This window comes from Otolemur garnettii, unplaced genomic scaffold, assembly GCF_000181295.1.
Source record: "Otolemur garnettii isolate 467f Iridium unplaced genomic scaffold, OtoGar3 scaffold00015, whole genome shotgun sequence".
NCBI classification, from domain to species: domain Eukaryota; kingdom Metazoa; phylum Chordata; class Mammalia; order Primates; family Galagidae; genus Otolemur; species Otolemur garnettii.
Genome location: NW_003852410.1, coordinates 8,820,860 through 8,839,495, shown reverse-complemented (window position 1 = coordinate 8,839,495; position 18,636 = coordinate 8,820,860). Strand labels below are relative to the sequence as shown.

At 37.8% G+C, this 18,636-nt stretch overlaps 1 protein-coding gene across 1 annotated transcript in view; it reads left to right on the top strand.

The window, feature by feature from the left end:
* CNTN4 (contactin 4) overlaps positions 1–18,636 on the top strand; it is a 566,875-nt gene that overhangs the window by 233,803 nt on the left and 314,436 nt on the right. Inside the window, exons 3-4 of the mRNA XM_003785487.3 lie at positions 1,509–1,635; positions 10,273–10,448. Coding sequence (XP_003785535.3) covers positions 1,509–1,635; positions 10,273–10,448 — 303 coding nt within the window. The remainder of the gene's footprint in view (positions 1–1,508; positions 1,636–10,272; positions 10,449–18,636) is intronic.

Below are 18,636 nucleotides of genomic sequence, written 5' to 3'. Positions count from 1 at the left end.
AAAAAAAAAAAAAAGAAAACTGAAAATACCAGCCTGAGTAAGAGGAAGGCACCATCCCTACTAATAATAAAAAAACAAGCCAGGCACTGTGGTGGGCACTTATAGTCCCAGTGACATGGGAGGCTGAGACAAGAGGATCACTTAAGCCCCAGAGTGTGAAGTTGCTGTGAGCTATGATGATGCTATACCATTCTACCCAGGGCGACAGAGTGAGACTCTGTCTCAAAAAAAAAGAAAGAAAAAAAAATTAAACAAGTTTTCTGGGCATAAGTGGTGAGATGCATTTTGAACAATATTTATAGTGTGTGGAACAGTCTTTCTCAACCTTTTTTATCTCATGGCTTGCTTGAACCAATAGTGAAACTTCCATGGCACACTTAAATTACATTGATCAAAAAAAGAATATATTCACTGTGCTTTGAACTTCATGCAAACATAATTTAATCAATAATCTTTTAACATTTTTGTGGAACACCTAAGATCCTCTCCCTGCACCCCAGCTGAAAATCACTGGTCCATAGGCCTATGTACTTTGCTACTTACAGTATGCTTTGGGGATTATCCCAGCTTGAAGAAAATAAGTCTCATGCATCCAGCTTGCTTGCTTTCTTTCTTTCTTTCTTTTTTTTTTGCTGTTTTTGGCTAAGGCTAGGTTTGAACCCACCACATCCGGTATATGGGTATATGGGGCCAGCGCCCTACTCCTTTGAGCCACAGGCGCTGCCCATCCAGTTTTTCTTTTTGAAAGCATTCAGAAATGCATAGCTTTTTGACATGGCTGTACTATCAGGAACATAATCAGTGGCCTCAAATCATTGAACCTGTTGTAGATCAGTTTGGGTGTCACTGAGACATATGTGGTACCAGCTGTGTGATACTTATGTAAGATCGGCCACGTATGGGCTCATCATGGGCCGAGAAAAGACAAAAACTAGCCCTTCCCCAGAGATAATTTGAAAATCAGGACTGTAGGTTGTTCATTATTTGCCTACATAATCATTTTAAGAAAGTTTTATTTATATTAGCAATACGGAGCTGTTTCTCATTACTAGTGTATTTCCAAAATCATCATCACCTGTTTTCTGACTATATTATCCCGTTACGGGGCAGAAGAAGGTTAACTTTGTAACATTAGACAGCCTTCCACAAGGACAGCGGGACAACAGGGACATAGGAGGCACAAACGGTGAGCAAAGTAAGAAGGTGGGCTAAAGATGGATGGGACAAGCAGTGGAGGAGAGAGAGAGAAACAGCAAGCCATCTGAGTCTGGAATCTGTTACTGAAATAAGTGATCGATGTAAAAGACACAAACCCACATTTTCAATTCACGAAAATCCATGGAATGTTGGTCTTCAATGGGAAATTTTACCCAGAAGCTGAAGGACAATCTGGTTTGTATGACCAGTTTTTGTTTACATTTCTAGATTATTTTCACTGTGGTGATGTTTCCTGTTGTCCTTATCTGGAAGATGTTCTTAATTTTGGACATTTTCTCTTCCCATTTCAGATGACTACACGCTGCATGGCCCGATTTTCATTCAAGAGCCAAGTAATCTAATGTTCCCTTTGGATTCTGAGGAGAAAAAAGTGAAGCTCAATTGTGAAGTTAAAGGGAATCCAAAACCTCATATCAGGTTTGTTGATTTAAAAGCATGTGTTTCCATGCATGCAGTTTCTATTATTATAATCAACAAATGCTTATTGAATACTGATTATATAAATAGCTTTTAATCAGGCATCATCGGACATCCTGAGAAATCTAAGGAGATAATTGTTTCATGAAAAATTAAGTACCGTCCTCTGGTTTCAGCAGTACTTGGAATTAAATATTCTGATTGACCCTGTCATTGAAAACCTCATCTATTCCTAATAACATATTTTTAATAAAAAAAAAAACCCTACATTTTAAAACATGTCAGTAAGCTAGTATGAAAATAAAATATTCAAGTTTAAAAGTAAGTGGGTATGGAACCCAGAGAAGTAAGCTGAATATTTGAAGGCAGTTTTCCCTTGATGAACTACGTACGTGAATGGAGTTTTGGTTCTTGCAGCCTCACAGGGACTGAGGTCACCATACAGAGCAACCCACAAGAGACTCAGCTAACAAGAGAATATAATATGGTAACACCTCCCAGAATAAACCTGGGGCCTGAGGGCCCCTTCCTCCCTACTTTAAATGTGAATAACAAATAAGCTTGCCTTCTCAAGAGACTATATAAAGCACACAAGATTGCCTGTTTCAAACCTCAGTTCTGAGTAGTTGCAGTAGCAGAGGAGATACAGCTGAAAAGAGAATCATTAAACTGCAGGATAGGTCTGAAGAAATCATCCCATAACGGCAGCGACAAAGGGAAGCAAAACATTTGAGAGAGAGAACAAGTGAGGGATCAGAGTTTCAGAAAGGCAAGGACTAACTAGGCAGAGGCAATGTTTAAAGAGAAAGCTAAAAATTTTCCAAGCTCATTTAAAACTCCCTCTCTCTTACGACACATTAAGTAAGCCCAATGAACTTGAAGCCGTACAAATAAAAATGAAACCTCCCGTAGAACAGTGAAATAGCAGAATACCACGTTGGAGAGACAGTCATGAAGATAGCCATTGCTGTCATACAGATAACCTTCAAAGGGATGATGATTCAACTGGCAGCTGATTTCTCAACAGCACCAAAAAAGCAAGAGGGAGATGATAAAATCTTCAATATGCGGAGAGAAATTAACTGTCACATTTATAGATAGCAGAAATATTTTTTATAAAAAAGAACAAAACCAATATGTTTCCAGGCAGATGTGAACTTAAGTTTGACTCCAGTCGACCCTCGCTAAAGGAAACTATGTTTAGATTTATTTTTATTTGTTGTTTTATTCCTGAGGCAGCACACAAAGTTGAAACCAAAGGGAATTCTAAAAGGCATACTTTTTTATTCTAAAAAGCAGAATAAAAATGATCCCAGATAGATGATCTGAGCTCTAAGAATAAATTGTAAGTAAACATTAGTAATTCCACATAAAATTGATTGCATTAAACAAAAGAAAAACAAAGAAAAGTTAAAATGCATGACAATAACAGAAAGAAATTGAAAAGAGATAGGTGGTATGCTTGACAATGGATTATGGCTAAAGAGATAAAATAAATTGGACCCCTACCTCACAGCGTATACAAAAAGTCATGTCCAGGTGGGTAGAAGACCTAAATGGGAAATTTACAACACCTTAACAAGGAAAATACGAATACACATTTTTAACTTTGCAGGAGAAGATTTCTTATATATGGCAGAAAAAGTACAAATCATAAAATATTTAACTTTATTAAGAACTGATCAGCACAATATGCTAAGGTAAACAAAATGGCAAGCTACCAACTGGGAGAAGATATTTTTAATATAGTTGTCATTGGTTAAGGCAGTTTTTTTTTGTTTTTTTTGTTTTTTTTCAGAGACAGAGTCTCACTTTGTCACCCTTGGTAGAGTGCTTTGGCATCACAGCTCACAGCAACCTCCAGCTCTCGGCTTAGGGGATTCTCTTGCCTCAGCCTCCCGAGTAGCTGGGACTACAGGCACCTGCCACAATGCCCGGCTATTTTTTGTTGTTGTTGCAGTTTGGCCAGGGTCAGTTTAGAACCCACCACCCTCAGTATATGGGGCCAGTGCCCTACTCACTGAGCCACCTGAAGGCAATTCTTTAAATATCTAGAATGTTTCAAGAATTCCCACAAATCAAAGTATAAAAAAATAAGTAAACCAGTGGAAACAATAGCAAAATACATGAACATGTATTTCTAAAAAAATGAAAAACAAATATCCAGCGAACACATAAAAAGATTGCCAACCTCATTGGTGAACAGAAATACACAATTAAAATGAAAGTGACATACTTTTTCAAACCTGCCAGAGGGACAGAAATTTAAAAGACTGACAATATGTTGGTGAAGGTGCAGAGCAAATGGAACCCTTGAGGGTTGCTGGTTGGGATGTAAATTGGTGAAAGCCAGGGTGATTAGACAGGCACTCTCTTGTCAAGCTAGAGATGCACATACCCTTTGATCCAGAATGTACAAGTATGTTCACAGAACATTTGGAAATAAGCATAGCCTGGTACCTTCATACTCCAGGAAGTAATAAAAATGAGTGAATTATAGCTGCAACAGCATAGACCTATCATAGGCACGTAGTGGGAGTAATCAAAGCAAGTCAGTAAAATCCGTAGTCTGTAATTCTTATTTATACGGCTCAAAAGCAGGTGAGATGGAGTGATTGTTCAAATGTAGAGGAGGCAAAACTTCACTCTGTTGGGATTTTTCAGCTGGGCCTGACAATTAAATTTGATATAAAAACAGAGCAACAGTTTTTGGCTGGGGCTGGGTTTGAACCTACCACCTCTGGCATATGGGGCCAGCGCCCTACTCCTTTGAGCCACACAGGCACTACCCCTATATATATTTTTAATATATCTATTACATATATTGTTTTATATGACAAGGGAGCCTTCACAAGGAAATGAAGGTCTAAAGATCTAATTATTGCTGAACCCTTATATACTGAATTGGACTAAGAGTAAGAAATTGAGGACAAGTAATTAAATTATGTGGGAAGCCCAGAAGAAAATATTTTAACAAGGTCTGTACAGAATTTTCTCTGTCTCAACTTCTTGTTCTTGAAAATAAGACGGTTACTTTCCTTCTAGAATAGAAGGTGCGTCTTTTACATGAGAATTTTGTTTCCTGGTTTTTAGAAATGGAATGAAGGTCAGAGTGATCTTGCACCTGCTGTTTTCCAAATGTGTGTAGCTCAACATAGCATGCCACAGCAGCGCATTTGGGGGTGACATATTCTGAGCTCCTTCAAGGATACCAACACACATGATAAATTCATAAAGAAAATCACAGGAATGAGAAAGCTAAAAATTAAAGATTACAGTTAACAATGGAGAGGGGGATAACTGTGTCAAAGTGGACACAGCAAACTTCAAAATTAATAACATTCCTTTTCTTAGACACAGATCTTCATTGCCTCATGAGTCCTTAAAATTTACATATATTTTATAAATATCTTTCTTCTATTCAAATTTGATATTTAAAAGCTTTAGGCCAAAAACTGATATATATACTGGCTCAGCGCCTGTAGTTCAAGCGGCTAAGGCGCCAGCCACATATACTAGAGCTGGCGGGTTCGAATCCAGCCCGGTCCCACCAAACAACAATGACAATTACAACCAAAAAATAGCTGGGCATTGTGGCTGGGACCTGTAGTCCCAGCTACTCGGGAGACTAAGGCAAGAGAATCACTTAAGCCCAGGAGTTGGAGGTTGCTGTGAGCTGTGATGCCATGGCACTCTACCCAGGGTGACAGCTTGAGGCTCTGTCTCAAAAAAAAAACCCAAAAAACAAAAACTGATATATGGTATCATGTAAAAACCAAAGAAATATATAGTATGTCATACAAGGAGCAATTTGAGACAGCAGGAAGGGTTCATGGAAAAAAATGAGATTTGAACTGAGTAGATGTTTTTCCAAGTAGGCAGAAGGTAAGGGACATCCATAAAAGTTAAAGGATGGCAGTATTAGCATAGTGGATATTATTTGAGGGTTTAATGTATGTGCCCATTCTTTTATTCATCAATTATCTTTCACCCACAAAACATCAGTGGCTTTCAATCTGTGAATTCTGGGAAACATGGAGTTGTTTCTAGGATTATCTGGTATGGAGATATTTCCACCAAGATAGCAGAATTTCCAAGATTCAACCTTGTAGCTCCATCTTGAACTGGGGTATGTATTAGGAGTCTGAAAAACATGTCATCCAAGAGAAGTCTTTAAACCACTATATTAAACAGCTGTCATGTTCCAAGCACCTGGCTAGGTTTGAAGTATTCAAAGATTGATAATAAACTATAGCATACTCCTGGGGTGATTGGCGATTGCCTAGATGTGGAAGTAGTTGGAGGGCTATGTCGTAAATGCAAGTGAGGGGTGACAAGCTTTAGGGGGTTCTGCAGCAGTGGTTCTCAACCTTCCTAATTCCTCCCAATGCCACAACCCTTTAATACAGTTCCTCATGTTGTGGTGACCCCCAACCATAAAATTATTTTCGTTGCTACTTCATAACTGTAATTTTGCTACTGTTATGAATCGTAAGGTAAATATCCGACCTGCAGGATGTGTTTTCGTTGTTACATAGGGGTCGCGATCCACAGGTTAAGAAGCGCTGTTCTGGAGGAAAGAAAGTCTAATTTGGGGTGGGAAGGGCAGGTATCAGTGAAGGTTGCACAAAAAAGGCGATATTTCAGCATATCTAGAGGGTGAATGACCTATTGCCACCGAGATAAGGAAAGGAAGTATATTTCAGAAAGCAAGAAAACAACTCTAATGGTCCCACTAATTAAGGGAACAGGTAATTTATCATCTGTAACAGGATGCTTTTGAAAGTAAAAGGCCACTGTCAGTAATTATCTAGGGGAACAGGTATAAGCCCTACACTGTCCTGAGCAAGCCACAGTGGTCATTCTCCCTAAATATAGCATTCAACTCCAGGTGACTCAGAGATTTTTCAATTCTGTATATACTAAAGAATGCAAGAGGCAAAGGTTAATAGATGAAGAAATGACAAGTTAACTGGTCCCAGTTTTCTCTACATAGCCAAGTGTAAGTTCAGTAGGTTCCTAGATAAATAAATGATAAGTTAACTAGTCCCAGTTTCCAGTACATAGCCAAGTGTAAGTTCAGATGTTTAACCATACATGAAAACAGATTTTACAGCAAAATTTGGCACGTGGCTGCTTTGTTTTTCCCTAAACTTCGACCTTTAATTATCTTTGCTTTTGAAATGTTGCGTGTGTTTGTAGACATAGGGCTTGCCTTGCTATTTAAAACCAGTGGTGGAACAGAAACCTATTCGGTGTTTAGAGATTGCCAGGAAAACTGAGAGGAAGACTTTTGATCAGACGTGCCAGCAATCCATTGCAGCCTTCTTCGCTGGTCTTTCTGCCTTTGGGCAGTTTCCCTGTGACATAATAGCAGCCTGGTACTTGGGAGCTGAAAAAAATAAATAAATAAAAATGTCTCTTGTTGAAGGAACGAGCAAGAGAAAGAATGGCGAGATCAGGCATTTTCAAACACCTTTCTGGCTGAACTTTTTCAGTCTTCAGGCTGACTTTGAGGGGGAAGAAGAACAAGTAGGAGAAATTCCAAAGTGAGCTCTCCACGGGGATCTACAGTGCTCGGTTTTCCCCTCCGAGAGGGCAGCTGACCTCTCCTCTTTGTGTTTATTCCCTCAACTGAGCCTGCTCTTTTCATTGTTTCCTGCCCCTCGATTTTGAAAGGAGTGACCCAGACCCAGAAAAATTTAAGAAGTTTTGATTCGTGCCAACTTCCCTCGAATGAAAGTTCCCTCAGGACACATGACATTACTTAATGTGCTCAGCATCCCTTTCCAGACAAAAGAAACGTTCAAGTACTCGGTGGGAGTACCTTTGCTCTGAGGTTTATATTCGACTGAGTTGGCAGAAAACAAATCCAAAGTCACACAGGCCCTGCCTCTCCCTTAGTGCTAAGTTCAAACAGTTAAGAAAGTGGGTTTCGCTGTGGCAGAACCCAGAGATACCTTCCCAGCAGAGCCACAAAATGATGCCTTCCGGAGCTTCCCAGTGTGGGCGTTTGGCTGTGCACAACCCCACTCCCTGGAGAAGAGCTGAGTTGTGATTTCCCCAGGGGATTCAGAAATCAGCTTATGAGACTCACAAATTTCTCTTGGCCCTTGGGAAAATCTGTTTGCTTCAAAGGAGCATTGCCTCGATAGCGCCAATCCGTAAAACATTCCTTAAACATTGAGAGTGAGTTGTGAACTTTGCAGGCGTGTTTCAGTACGCCACGGGATGAGGAATCGCATGCAATCCACATTCAGTGGGAATGAGCAGTGACGGCATCTCAGTAAAACGTGCCCAGCGCTTTGTAACAGAGAATCAACTGCATTGCACAGAAACCGCTTTATTTTCTAAATAATCCCTTTTCCTTTGCTATTTGTATGTAAAAGCAGCTAGTAAGGGAGATGAATGGACTTTCTGCACAGCATTTGGGGTGAGATGACGAGGGTAGACAAACCCACAGAGGTGTTCTCATTGTCCCCACAACCACTTTTCTAAAGAGACTGCCATGGTCCCACTCTTCAATTCCACACTCTGCTTGCAGCTCACATTATATTGCAATTTCCTCTTTGAGTTCTTAGATTTGTCACATTAAATTGCTCTACTATCATTTGAAGTGAGAGTTATGGCTGAGACGTGATCAACTGACTCAAAAAAAACAAATGTCTCGGGCAGGCAGTCAGTTCTCGAGATCCATGTGCATATAGAGCTGCTAGAATATGACCCGGCTGTTCTTTCTTTATTGCTTATTACTTTCTTGTCTGTGTCAGAGCACAGAGAGAAATACTGTGGAGCCTAAAAATATTGTCGGTTTCTAATACCCACCTTCTTAGAAGCAAACACATAAAGAGCTATCTCCTATTTCAGGCTCTGGCCCACCCTTCTCACCCTCTTGCTTCTAAATTTTTACTCCTCAAAGATTTAGATGTGGATAAAATATGCTGCTGTGCTGTGGTGCTCTAGAATGCTTCGCAGATTGTATATGCTTAAAAATATCCAGCAAAGAAGCAAAATATTTAGTCAATTAAATTCAACAAGCACTTATAGAACACAATGAGCGTGTCATATTTGAGATGCTAAAGGGAGAATACAAAAGATTTCAGCAAATTATCTGAAGGCAGAATTCCTACATAAGGAAACAGGAAGAATTCTATAGGAGATCAGATGAAACTTCGGTTAATTTTGACTAGGAATATCCAGGAAGACTTCATTAGAACAGGTGTCCTTTAAGACGTAGGCCACACCTCCTAGGGGTGGAGCACAAGTGTAAGAGGGCCTCCACCTAACAAATGCAGATACTGCAACCTAATTCTTTGTACCCTCAAATTAAATTGAAACAATAATAGAAGGGAAAAAAAGTACAGGGGTCCTCGAAGATTGGCTTTGAAATGGGAGAGGGGCCTCCACAGAAAGAATTATTCTTCTGTACGTTTGCTTTTGTTGATACCAGATAGCCAAACTGTTGAAAGTGACTTGCATTTTTTCCATTTAAATCCTTCTACATTGTGTATACACAACCGTACTACCTTAGAGTATTATCAGAGGAGGCACAATGAGTGCACCTGTGCACACACACATATTTAAATGGAGGTTTTGTCTGTTTGAAGGAATAAAATGTGTGTCTCTCATTCTTTATCCCTGTTGTTGCAAGGGATCAATTTCCTTTGAGCTCAGGGGTTCCTCACTTTTCAGCCTTTCAAGGTGAATGTTGTGGTGAGAGTCTCGATCGTACCCGAGTTTCAACTACACTGTTTGCCTTACCTGATATTCCGTGTAGGATTTGTGGAGGATGAGGGTGAAAACTAACAGGGGTGGTCCTTGAGTTGTATGAGCTCAAAAGTTCGTATGTATTTAAATGACTTCCTGGTAGGCTGTTTGGTTAAGATCATTTTTTGGTCAGTTACGAGCTATAAAAACAAACAAAAATGTCGATCTTGCCATTAAAGCAAGCTTTGCTGTTGAAATGTGTGTGTTGAGTCCCACAAAAACTAATTTGTTGTGCCAAAGACTATAGTCAAGATATAGGTGTTTATGTCAAGGACAACACAAAACTTGCTTTGCCTTGGTTATGAACATGGCCTGATTTGCCGTTTACTGGGATAGTTGGTTGAGTATTGGTGACTGAGGTGGTCTTCAAAGTAACCCATGATTAAGGCAGGTTTAGTCTCCAAGATCTCTAGATCCATAGAGTTTCTCAGCTTTGCAGTGAGGCCTTTCAATCCCACTAAAAACCAAATCAAAGCAACTTTGCTGCAATTTCACCGAATACTCAGCAATCTACCTGAAAATGGTATATTCTGTCATCTGTATGGACCTATTTAAAGAATGACTACAAACCAGAAAAAGGACTTTTTTGAGGATCCCTATTTGAAGAAAGTTACACAAGATGCTGTGTGAAGTCTGTGTGTCCCCATGTGAAACAAAACCAGAGGGTCACACTTCAATGTCATTGTTTAAACTACATGCTCTTTCTACAAGCATTTAAGATGTCACCATTGCTGAGTGGAGCATTTCTAACATTTGATTGTGCTTTAAAAATGGTATTTCATGCTATTCATAGTTTTTATATATTTTAGACAATTCAGAAATATTGATTAATATTACACGACTTTATCTACTGGCATTTTTATACTATAGGTGGAAGTTAAACGGAACAGATGTTGACATGGGTATGGATTTCCGCTACAGTGTTGTGGAAGGCAGCTTGCTGATCAATAACCCCAATAAAACCCAAGATGCTGGAACATACCAGTGCATAGCAACAAACTCGTTCGGAACAATTGTCAGCAGAGAAGCAAAGCTTCAGTTTGCTTGTAAGTAGAAATTATATCATGTTGCAAATGTTACTTTGAGTATCTGTACTATCGTACCAATAAGCCTTTAAATCAGTTTTTTTTTTAAATCCAACAGAGTTTGATTTTTTATATGATCTTCCTTACCCTTTTATCATATTTTGGAAATACCTTATTTGTGGGATAAATTATAAATCTTAAATGAGAAGATGTATGCTTCTGCTTTTATGAGAATTGAGTTAGATCATGTAATAATTTGGTTGTATAATGATTTATACACATATACACACACTTAAATTTATACGTGTATAAATGTATGTATACAACAAATTAAACACACAGTGGAACTGCCAGTTAATTTAGCTGTCAATAAGTGCTTTAACCATAAAACTAAGAGTTGGGGTGGCACCTGTGGCTCAAGGAGTAGGGCGCTGGCCCCATATGCTGGAGGTGGTGGGTTCCAACCCAACCCCAGCCAAAAACTGTAAAAAAAAACAAACAAAAAAAAAAAACAACAAAAAAAAAAACTAAGAGTTGGGAAAAAACCTAGGTAGTTAGTTAATCCTATAATTGTCTAATTATTTCTTGCATCATAGAGAAGGAGAAATTTTAAAAACAACTGCAATAATAACAAGAGTGGAAACATTACTCACTTTTGGTATTTCTAGTTTAGAGTATTTAAAAAACAAATCACCATCTCTTAAAACCACCCTTTAATAAAAGTCCAAGAATAGATGAAGGAAAGTGAAATTTAGAAATAACAAGTTGAAGATAAAATCCACAGGCAAGAGCAGTCAGCACACATTTGAGAGTAGAGATGCCTCTGAGGACTGATGATCAGCTGCATTTTTAAGGGCCTATGTATTTGCATATGATTACATATTTCTTTGTGTAAAATTCCAACTCATATGTCAGTGCATTACTGTCCAAGGTCTCATAATTACAAAATCTGTTGGCAGTAACACTGTAGGATATTCTCATTCAAAAAATCCTTTCTGGGAACTCGACATCAAATATACCTAATATCCAGTGCATAATCTATTATTGCCATTTGGTGGCCTTTTTTATTAGTTAAGAAATGAATTTTCTAAGTATTATGTATGGATGGGATTACAGGATTATTTGGTTGGTGAAAGTCTGCTGAGATAGTCTTCTAAATATTATCACAAGTGCAGCGTAACAGGAGGATAATACATGTCTGATTGAATACAACCAAACCAAAGTGTTGATTTCTCTTAGTCTAATCCCCATCATAGCCATATTTATTTTTTATCAATGACCAATTAATTTTGCGGGATTCATTTTCAGAGGTAATCATAGAATCATTGACTTTCAAAGTAGGCAGAAATCTCAGTATTCAAAAAATCTTTTAAGTCTTTGATTTTAAGATGTCATAGTGCAGGAAAATTTTTAACAACAGTAACACTGAAAAAATGGAGGTGGAAATAGTATCATCAAACTTTTGTCTAACTTAACATTTTAAAAATAAATTGCTAAGCCTGAAGTGTATCCTTTCGTAAAGGCCTGTTTTCCTACCAACACATCAGATAGTTGCTCATATTCAACAACAATCATTTATACTTTGGAATGGTGTAGCCTGAGGAAAAGCTCTACACTGTTTGCAGTGGGCCGGCCTGAGGACCAGTAACCGACATGCACCTTGCTCATCCCACTTCTGGTCTGATGCAGGCATTCCCTCCACCCTCAAAATCCTTGGCTGAGAATCATTCAATTTGAAACATTGTAGTGACAAGGAATTCACCTCTTCATGGCAAACATCCTTACCCACAGTAGACACCTCCGAAAATACAAAAACAAATTTGACATCATAAAATTGAGCCAAATACCTAAATTTCTATCACTTTAACTCTCAGTTCTTCTTATAGTTTCCTAGTTAATCTTTCAAATATGTGAAAATGTGACCATGTTGATCATCCCATATTTTTTTCTTTTTTTAAATTCTATTTTTTGTGTGTATGTATTTAGTCCACGACCATCTTCTTCACAAGTTATTTTAATTCATCAGTTAAGTTGTGGCCTTATAGAAATGTATGCAGTTCCATCCATGGGTCTTGACCTTGGCAGAGGACATTGAGATATTAGTAACCCATGAAGTCAGCTTCTTTTTCAATTAATATTATTTTTTAAAGCACCAACTTCATATCATAACCTGATTTTGAACAGTCATGTAAAATCTGAAAATTTATTTTGCCTACATTTCTGTCAATCCCGTGTTACCCAACCATATTATCTTATTAACCCAAATTCACAATATTACATTCATCCCTAATAAATTCACCTTATAAGTAATGACTTTTTGTCCCAGCGTATTTGAAATTGTTTGTTTTAAATCTTTTTTTTTTTTAATCTGACACATTGGTTTCCTCCTAGTTTAGTGTCAGTGGAATACTTGATTCGTGTGTCTCCATTCAAATAACTGGCATAACATGTCGACCAGGACAGGGCAGCGTGCCGCTAGAGAACTTCCCCTAATATGAGATTAAACCTTTAACTTGATATTACTGGGACACTCTTCTTCTTGTCCTTGTTGTTTTTAATGTAGTGAGAATCTTTGCTAAATACCTTGCTAGAATCAAGATGTATCGTTTCCACAGCATACATTCGTACCTGGTCTCTCCGGATCCTTTCTTTAACCATTTATCATAAAACAGCCGGAGTAATCTTTTAAAAATGTAAATTAGATCATTCCGCTTTTCTGCCTTATGCCTTCTACTGCACTTTGAATAAATCTCAAGTTCATTACCATGTTCTCATTTTAATTCCTCAAAAATGACAAACCATTTTTTGCATCAAAGCCTTGATACTTTTGTTCCCTTTGGCTGATGTGCTTTTCTCCTGATCTTTCACGGAGCTGACTGCTTACGACCCCGAGTTCCCAATTTAGGTCTGACCTCCTTGGAGGAGGTTTCCGTATCGCCCTGTCAAACATAACAAGCAATTCCTGTCCTCTCTCCTTCTCTGTTCTACCTACCTTCCTTCAGCTCTCTACTTTTATATAACAACCTCCACTATTTTATTTATCGGGATTTAATATAACCTGAAATGATTTTGTTTATTCATTTATTTATTCTCATTTATTATTTGACTCCCACAATAGAATCTAAGCTGAAAAAGAGCTAAGACTAACTTGCCCATCCCGTATGTCCATAAATTTAACAGTTTATATTTATTAATAAAGGAATTCCTTTATTAATCGCCCATGCGACAACAAAGAAGATGTATGTCTATGTTAATTGGGGGATGATGTGTCTTTATAAACATCAAAATTCCTATTTAAGTTATTTTTCTGGAGTTAAGCTTCTTGATCATCAATCTATAATTTGTAGAATTTTCCCTCATCCTTTGTAAATTAAAAAAAAAAAATCAAAAGACATGGCTTGTATCCAAAAATCATTTTTAATTGGTTAGAATAAAATGCTTTTCTTTGGTCAATAAATAAGGGTGGAACAAGACAATGACATCTTTGAATGGTACTAATTTCTTTTACTCCAAGTATTTTCATAATCATTGAGGGAAAATGTTGCTTTTTGATGAAATTTACTTCCCTTCACTATAAAGTGAGGATATTATATGGCTTTGTGGCTGAAAGGGACATCAAAGGTCTCCTTGCTTGTATCTTTTTAGAAATGAAATTGAATATTGGAGTAACTGAATTACTGATTGTTATTACACAGTTGTAACATAAGTTGCAGAGAAAGGAAATCTAGTCTGCACATCTCTGGCTCTCTTCTGCTTTGGTGTCACCTTAATTTATAAGGAAAACATCCCTTCGCCTTTATTTACCATGTCACAATTTTAAAATCTCTTTTATATGCTTTTTATAATGTCCTCCATGGGATGGAATCACAAGATAAACATTATTATTTCTGTTTTGTGATTTAAAATATTTTCATGCTATTTTTGTAGAAAGAATCTGGTAATGTTTTATATGAGCATTCCACATCTTTAAATTGAGTTAACTTGCATAACCGAAATTTCTAGTTAACTAGAGATGATGCTTCTCAGAACTTGCTCCTCCTCTGACTTTTTTCAGTTAATCTATTTAGAATAGAAATCCTTCCTTAATTAAATAGAGGTAGCATAATTAAGTCCCCTTTGATGAGATGTGGACATTTGCATGAGCATAAATTATTATAATATAATTTGGGGCACATTTTATTTTTCAGTCCCCCTACATTATTAAATAGACTATCAGTAATCACTTCCTTTACCGTCATCAGTGTTTCGTTGTTACCAATACCCCTCTGCCATCTACTCCCTCCTTTTCATCTAGGGCTACAAAATTTGGTCAGTTAATTTGCCAGTGCCTGGCACTTAGTAACCTCACAATAATAACTGTTGAATGAATAAATAAGAGTTAGGAAGTCTTCATGCCATGTGTAACCTTAAAGAATGCAATAAGCCACTAGTTCCAGGGCTTTCTGCTGGCCCTTTGGAGTGCTTTGTAGACAGGTGCAAGCATTTCCACCCTGAAGTTATACAAAAGACAGTTGTAATTCTTTGTAAATGTATGTGTAGGGGTGGGAGGCGTTAGCCCCACCCCCACTACCCGCACACACATACACAAAAGATGTTCATGCATGGAATATATCAAATATGCCATCAAAGTCCACTTATATCCTAGAAAACCAACTGGGATGATGTCTGGCTTCAGTGAAGTGTTTGGAAATAGCTTTCCTTTAAACTCAAGCGTGCCTCTCCAATGCCCACCCACTCCACTCTCTCCTCTACACAGGAGGAAAAGCAAGTTAAATGTTTTAATTGTTCCATAAATAGCTGTGATAGAAAAAAAGATGATGTCGACAGCTTAATGGCAATGATGTTTCCAGAGGCCATGTCTATACAGAAGGAAGTGCTATGACACAGCCCCATGACACTGGCTGCCGCTTCTGAAGCCAGGTATCCTAATCTACATCTGTTCCAGAATCATTGTGCACAGTCACTCAGCAGAGAAATTTTTCTTTGACATATAAGCAAGGACAATAATTTTCAGAAATAAATTCCGGTTCACACCTCTAACTCACAAAAGATGCAAATCTTTACATTTTATTTATAAAAAGTTGGGCATGTGAGCTTGAGAAGCCGAGATACCATGCCCCAAAAATAAGACCTACCCCCAAAATAAGCCCTAGCAGGATTTCTATGCATTTGTTAAATATAAGCCCTACCCTAATAATAAGACCTAGCAATGGGCGTGACTATGCAGCATATCAGATACATTGCATAGCCATACCATACATTTTGGCGCAGAGGGGTAAGGAAGACTGGAATACCTTTTATCTGCCACAGCTCCTTTCTCTGAGGTGTTCACACTTGCATGGGTGCATACGTGGTAACCTCGGTGGGAGGCATCCTATTGCACACATGAGAACAGCTAGGGGAAGGGAGTTCACCCATCAATAGCGCCAGCCCCACCAACAAGGTCACCTCCTCCTGTCAGGTTCCAGAAGAAAATGATTTAACTGTATTTGAATAAATGTAGATTGTTGTATGATACTTAACAAAAATAAGATATCCCCTGAAAATAAGCCCTAGTGTGTCTTCTTGAGAAAAAATAAATATAAGACAGTGTCTTATTTTTGGAGAAACACAGTACTATAGTCGCCAAGTTTGAACAGAATCGAATGTTCATTGCTCCCTTTCATTTTGTACACCCCGTCACGTCTCTAGAATGCTGGCTTCATACAAGCATTATGCAGGTAACCACACTTCCCTCTGAAGGTTATTTTGAAGATTACATTATAAAGCCTGTACAAAAATCCCTACTGCGAGTAGGTCTCAATAAAGAAAGTTGTACAGTAACAGTTTCTCTGCTTCTTTCCCTCCTCTCTTCCTTTCTTCCTCTTTTCTTCCATGTTTTGTCTTTTTAAAATACAATGCTTTTTTTTAAACTTTTTAATTAACATATAATAATTGTACATATGTATGTGTTACAGTGTGATATTTCAATATCTGTGTACATTATGTAATGACCCAATCAGGGCAATTCACATATCCGTTGTCTCAAACAATTGCCATTTCTTTGTGCTGGGACTATCCAAAATCTCTACAACTGTTTGAAAATATATAGTAAATTGTTGTTAACTGTAGTCACCTACAGTGTTATAGTACTCTAGAATTTACTCCTCCCATCTAAGCTGTAATTTTGTATCTGACAACTGAACTCTCCCTCCCACGCTCCCCTTCCCTTCCCAACTTCATTATTCTACTCTCTACTTCCATGAGATCCACTCATTTACCCTTCACATGTGAATGAGAACAGGTGGGTATTTACCTTTCTGGGCTTGGCTTATTTCACTTAACACAATGTCCTTTGGGCTTGTCCATGTTGCCACAAATGAGAGGACCTCATTCTTTTTTATGGCTGAATGCTGTTTCATCATATCACATTTTCTTTATTCATTATCTGTTGCTGGACACTTAGATTGATTTCTTGTCTGGGCTATTATGATCAGTGTTGCAATAAACATAGGGATGCAGGTGTCTCTTCAACATCCTGATCTCCTATCCTTTGATCTCCTACCCAGTGGTGGCACTGATGCATTGTATGAATAAGTACCATTTTTAAAAAAGACTTACCTATGGTGGGCAAGAGCACGAGCCCTAAAGTCTGATTCCTTGGGTTTGAATTCACCTCCTCCTATAATTTCATGACCTTAATCAAGGCATTTCTCTCTGCCTTAGTTTTTTTTAGCCATAAAATGAGGTTGGTAACTATATCTCCCTTGCTGTGAGAATCAAATAAGTTGTAAGTAAGTTAATAACTGTAAAATTCCTAGACCATTATTTAGCACACAGTAAGAACTTATTAAATGTTACTTATTATAATTTGTATTACTCTATGTTGGATATTATTCTCAGCATTTTGGAAGCATTATTCCACTTAGATCTCAACACACCCAAGGAAATATAGACATTATTTTTATTCTTTAGGTAAAGAACATGATTATTAGTGAAGGGAAATACATTTCACCAAGGATACAGCCATGGTAGGAGGGTATTAGGTCACCTAACTCTGAGTAGATTCCCCTTACATAGCATTTGAAATACATGATTCTCCTTATATCACTTAAAACTATGCTTTTCTAATAGAATTTATGTTCAAGCCATATATTTGGGTAGTTGGTAAAATGTTTCCATTGTAGACAAACTTGGGTTTTTCATTGTGCTTACAACCTTTCGTATAGGAAATACATCCATCCTGTACAAAAACATACATTTTTTTGTTTTTAATTTTCTTAGTTACAGGGATTCTTGATGCCATCATACTGTTGATTTACTATTGATGTCTAAAAATATAATATTGTATACTGCAATTATGCATACATTTGTGACTCTAATTTTAATATAATTGGTTTCAGGTTCCATAATGAGACAATTAATAACAATATTTCTGCTCTAAAAACTAAGATGCAAATTTCCAATTTATTGCAAGTGGGCTGTAAAACATTTTGAATATTGATATTTTATGGTAAATAACTGTGGTTGGTAAAATGTTTATCCCCAAGCAGTAAATGACATATTTTTTATAAGTCTGTCCCTCCCCTCGCATTCCTCCCACATGTGAAAAAGATACGCTTTAAATATAGATCATTATGCAGAGCAGCCAAGAGAATAATCTAATAACTCCAGATTTTAGCCTATCAAACTGATTGCTTTATAAACATTGTTTGGGGCCTTATTCCTGGAAGTTCAGCTATTTTATAGCTGTTCAAATCTGCGAAACAAAAGATGTAAGTTATTCATCATCGAGGTTGTGAATAATAATAATTCATGTGTAAATACCTCCATATTTCTTATGATAAAATTAAATCATTTAACAAACAGCAGTTAACTGCCTGTTGTAGGACACTATCATCATCTTGTTCACGGGCAAGGTGGTGTTATTCTGAGAGAAATAATGCGTGATATCTGTGTTTATCTCTGTTGATGCCTCACTCAAGGTGGGAAAAGAACTTAGACTGATACACCGTGCATGTCCTGGATAGCTCCCTCCTGAGCTTGTGTGTTAAGGGAAAGGGGAAAGTGAAAAAAAAAGAAAGAGAGAGAGGGCTCGGCGCCTATAGCTCAACCGGCTAAGACGCCAGCCACGTATACCTAAGGTGGCGGGTTCGAATCCCCAGCCCGGACCTGCCAAACAACAATGACGGCTGCAACCAAAAAAAAAAAAAAAATAGCCGGGCGTTGT